At 37.4% G+C, this 5,368-nt stretch overlaps 1 protein-coding gene across 1 annotated transcript; it reads left to right on the plus strand.

Annotated features, from left to right (window-relative positions):
• The first annotated feature begins 742 nt into the window (after positions 1 to 742).
• LOC130025391 (olfactory receptor 502-like) lies at positions 743 to 1,687 on the plus strand. The gene has a single exon (XM_056116345.1). The coding sequence runs from the start codon at positions 743 to 745 to the stop codon at positions 1,685 to 1,687; it is 945 nt and encodes a 314-aa protein (XP_055972320.1).
• The last annotated feature ends 3,681 nt before the right edge of the window (positions 1,688 to 5,368 follow it).

A 5,368-nucleotide genomic window follows, 5' to 3' on the forward strand; every position in this document is an offset into this window, starting at 1 on the left:
TTCTCTATCTGAGCTGCCCTCTCCCCCAACATATGAGGCCAGCTTCCAAGCTGTGGAGCTAACCTCTTGGAATTTATCTCTGCTATTCTTTGGAATTAGTCCACAGATGGGTGCAATCTTTCTATGTCTGTCCCTCTCTTTCTGGCTCATTTCTCTTAACATAAACTTTCCATGCTGATCCACTTGTATGCAAATTTCATGACTTCATCTTTTCTAACACCTGCATAGTATTCCATGTATATGTACCAGATGTACCAGAGTTTCTTTAACCAACCATCAGTTCTTGGGCACTCGGGTATCCTTTAATTTTTATATTGTTATTTTTTTCTTTTGGGGCCACTCCTAGCCAATGCTCAGGGGTTACTCCTGGCTCTGCACTCAGGAATCACTCCTGGCGGTGCTTGGGGAACCATATGGAATGCTGGGAATCGAACCCGGGTTGGCTGAGTGAAAGGCAAATGCCCTACCCGCTGTGCCATTGCTCCAGCCCCTATATTGTTTTTTATAACCTGAAAGTCACAATAGTATCCACATGGAAATTATAAAATATTAAAAAAGAGACATGAATTAATAAAAACTTTCTGGAGTTTCTGCTAAAATAAAAAAAGACTCAATTTTGCATATAAGTATGCACTTATGCTCAAATATTTTTCTAATGTGAATTTCCATATGTAATAAAGAAAATTAAACTATTGAATTTATAACTTTATTCAGTAATGTTTCAGCTGTTCTTCATTGTCTCATGGATTCCCCGGGGAACAGAAACTACACTACAATAACAGAGTTTATTTTACTGGGCTTAACTGATGATCACATTCTTCGAATCATCCTCTTCTTAATCATCCTTTGCATCTACCTGGTGACCATCTCTGGCAACCTAAGCACAATCACTCTTATCAGGGTGTCTTCTCAGCTCCATCATCCTATGTACTTTTTTCTGAGCCATTTGGCTTTTGTTGACATAGGCTATTCATCTTCTGTCACTCCCAATATGCTTGTAAATTTCTTGGTGGAGAAAAACACAATCTCTTATCTTGGATGTGGCATCCAGCTTGGTACAGCTGCATTCTTTGGGGCGGCTGAGTGTCTCCTTCTGGCTGCCATGGCCTATGATCGCTTTGTGGCAATCTGCAACCCACTGTTGTATTCCAACAAAATGTCTACACAAGTCTGTGTTCAGTTACTTTTAGTGGCTTACATTGGTGGTATTTTTGATGCCTTTTCCTTCACTATTTCATTCTTTTCTTTGTTCTTCTGTGGGCCAAATCAAGTGAATCATTTCTTCTGTGATTTTGCTCCTTTAATTAAACTCTCATGTTCTGATGCCAGTATTCCCGCAGTGGTGACCTCCTTTACTGCTGGCTTCATCATTTTGGCCACAGTATTTATCATAGCCATCTCCTATGTCTACATCCTCATCACCATCCTGAAGATGCGCTCCACTGAGGGGCGCCAGAAAGCCTTCTCCACCTGCACCTCCCACCTCACTGCAGTCACTCTGTTTTATGGGACCGTCACATTCATTTACGTGATGCCCAAGTCCAGTTACTCAACTGACCAGAACAAGGTGGTGTCTGTGTTCTACACAGTGGTGATCCCCATGCTGAACCCCCTCATCTACAGCCTTAGAAACAATGAGATTAAAGGTGCTCTGAAGAGACAGCTTGTTAGAAAGAGATTTTGTTAGTGAAGCATGTTATTTTATATTTTAACATATTATTTTTTAATGCAATAATAAGAATAATAGCATATCTGTGGTAAAAAATATTGCCGTTTACATGCCATAATAGTTTTTATTGAATGTGTGGGCTGAATTATCTAATATCGAATTGTAAATCAGACACCCATGATGATCTCTTAAAATAACTTAAATTATAGTAGAAATATATGCTGCTCAAATGAATAATGCTTAATCAGTTAAAAGTCTTTTAATGTTTATTCAGTTTTTAGAAAAACAAATCTCTGAGTTAAGGTAATTGTACAACTATGCCCAGTTTCAGCTGCCATTAATCCTCAAATGAGTGTTGTAACTATGCTTAAGTCTGATACTATATTATAGAAAATGACCACGTTGAACCAGAGAGAACACTGGGGCAGGAAGATCATTTCTAGTAATGGTAACTTTCCACCTGTGTTTTGGTTCCTGATCTCTATGTCCAGTCACCATGGACTCCAGAAGAATAACTGGTCTCTGGTTGACCTGTGATCTCTGTCAGGCTAGAATTGGCAAATCCTCTGTGGGAATAACAAGTTCTTGAACTTTTCTGGGTCTGACGAGGACAAACTTTTCAGATCTTGCTCATACTCAGATCTTGATATTTCTCAGAGAGCTAGGGTAACAGAATTGTCTCTGTCCTGTGTTGGTAGCTCCATGAACTCCTTTAAGGGGCTTAATCAACCCATATATTAAGATGTGTGGAATAGTTATTACTTTCTTTAAATTCTTTAAGGCTTCAGTTACAAATTCGCTTTTTTAAAAAAATTTTTTGAGTAATAAAAATACTGAAGGAAAACATTAAATTCAAGAAAAAAATGCAAATTAATAACATTTAGATCAGTTTCCATAAGAAAAAGAGTAATAAGAGCCATTTTGTTGAAGAAAAATTGTCTTAAGATTTAATAGTAGAAATAAGGCATGTAGAAAATTAAGAAACACAGTAATGCAGGTATGTGGGGTATTATTTAGAGATTTTAATGGACTGATGAAAAATTTATAAAAGGAAAGTAGAAGGAATGTGTAGAAAATACAAAAAGAAACTTGTTAAGTGGGTTGTAGCACATTATGACAATATAGTCATAAGAGAAAAAAGTAAGACTTTAAGTTTGGTTATGGATAATTCAATAGAGAAAACATATATTGTCATAGGAATGGCATGGTCAAGGTAGTTATAGACTATTGGCTGAACACAACAGTGTTTGCAGGGAAGTGAATCTCATTTTCTATGATCTTGCCCACAATCTGCATTCTCCCCAAGTCTCCTTTGAATTTTGACACTACTATTGATTTGCGCAATTGTATTATTCTTAGGAATTGTTTTTAGTTTTGCTGCTTCTCTGTTCCAGCATATAGACCCTTCCCTGTGGTTAAAAACCACCTTTATTCCCTTGCTCAATAAATTTCATCTGGCCCAAAAGCAGTGACTCAGTCCCTAAAGAATGCTACTCCCCAGCTGCCCTATTTGCTGAAATTAAATATCTGACTGGTCCACGGAAGTGTAGAATATAAATAATCTAGTAAAATTGAACCAATTAAAAATAAATCAAACAAAAAACTGAAATTATCATATAACCATTAAAAGAACACAATTAATTAAAAAAAAACTTTACCACAAATGAAATGACATACACATATTCTTCAATGGAGCGATAGCACAGCGGGTAGGGCGTTTGCCTTGCACGCAGCCAACATGGCCGACCCGAGTTCGATTCCTCCACCCTTCTCGGAGAGCCCGGCAAGCTACCGAGAGTATTGGATATGCCAGACACAGTAACAACAAAGTCTCCAATGGAGACGTTACTGGGCCCGCTCGAGCAAGAACTTTAAATGGTGAAATAATTGAGCTGCTACAAAAATTTACTGATACAGCAAATTAAGTATGCTTCAAATCAATGACATTGAAAGTTATCCTGATTTTCAACTTCTTCATATCTATATTTGTTCTAAACAGCTATAAACTGAATCTTCTTATCAAAAGGAACAGATTACTGGACGAACCAGCCAAAATGGCTAATAGTGAATGGAAAAGAACAGTGACAGGGACCAGGCAGATTATGGGGTTTAAGATTTGGAGTGGACCCCCATTTTATCTTTAGTCCACATAGGGTCTTCTGAGATCCACCAGGAGTGACTCCCAGAGCATAGAGCCAAAAGTAAGCCCTGGGCACTTCTGGGGTTCAAATAACACTTGAGAAGTCTCACAATGCCTCCAGATATCCATCTGAAAGACTGGGAAAGCATCTGAATTCTAGCCTCTATTGCTTGAAGTTGTCCCTAGGAACTTTTACTGCTCCCTTTTATGGAATGTATTAGTCTGTGGACTGAGCAGAATGTCCAGAATGTGAAGGACTTCCCAGAAGGTCTGAGTTTTCAGAGAAGGAATGAATGAATGGTCTATAAAGTGATCGTGAGCACTAGAAGTGGGAAACTGACAATGTGAGTCAGAATCACCCTTCATAGAAGGCTTGAATTCCTCCATTTCAGTTATCCCATTAAAACATGAGGAATTGTCCTCAAAATAGAACAGTCTGCATTATAAAAATCATTGTAAGGATTAAGTGTGTATGAGATCTTTAGGGCTAGAGTGATAGCACAGCGGGTAAGGCGTTTGCCTTGCAAGCGGCCAATATGGCCAACCCAAGTTCAATTCCTCCATCGCTCTCGGAGAGCCCAGCAAGCTATTGAGAGTATGCCGCCTGCACAGCAAAGCCTGGCAAACTCCCCGTGATGTTTCGATATGCTAAACACTGTAACAACAAGTCTCACGATGAAGATGTTACTGGGTCCGCTCGAGCAAATCGATGAATAATGGGAGGACCATGACCGTGAATTCTTTAGCATAGTTCTCAGCCAAAAAAAAAAAAAAAGAAAGAAAAGAATTCTGGATGAAAGTTTGTTTTCATTGCTTTTGTGTGTAAGCCACAATTCCTCAATGATGTGGATTTATATTTTCAAAGAGAAGATTCTAAAATTAGGGTAGCACTGTAGCACTGTCGTCCTGCTGTTCATCAATTTTCTCAAGTGGGCAACAGTAACATCTCATAATAAATTCTGAATTTGTTGTTACTGCTTTGACATATTAAATATGTCATGGGTAGGTTGCCAGACTTTGCTATATGGACGATATACTCTCGTAAGTAAGAGAATTACATAAGACTGATTTTTTAGGGCTACAAAATCCAGTATTCCACTATTCCAATTATTGTATTATTTGGAATGTAAAATTTGAGGTTATTGACTAATAATGAAATTAACTTACATTTTTTAAAAGCTCTATTTAAAAAATTTAAAATTCAACTTTATGGATTGAGGAGTGTAGGTGATAATGATGTCTTGCATGTGGTTTGCTTCCCAATATTGTATCTGGTCCCTTCACCAAAAACCAAAGACAGTAATAACTCTTGATACAGAGCCAGTAATAACTCCTGAGTCACCACCAGGGCTGGCCCAAACAACCAAATAAAAATAAAACTTAACTTTCCACCAATTCTTAACTGATGTTTTCACAAAATAAGTATTAGTGTTTCTTACATAAATTAAAGTGTCTATAAATAGCTATTGAGTTTATCAAACTATTGTTCATTTTATAACCAGAACTTTAAAATGGTACCTTTATTAATTAAAAAAATAAAAGAAATTTGGAATAAATAT

Source organism: Sorex fumeus, unplaced genomic scaffold (genome assembly GCF_029834395.1).
Source record: "Sorex fumeus unplaced genomic scaffold, SorFum_2.1 ptg000030l, whole genome shotgun sequence".
Classification (NCBI taxonomy): Eukaryota; Metazoa; Chordata; class Mammalia; order Eulipotyphla; family Soricidae; genus Sorex; species Sorex fumeus.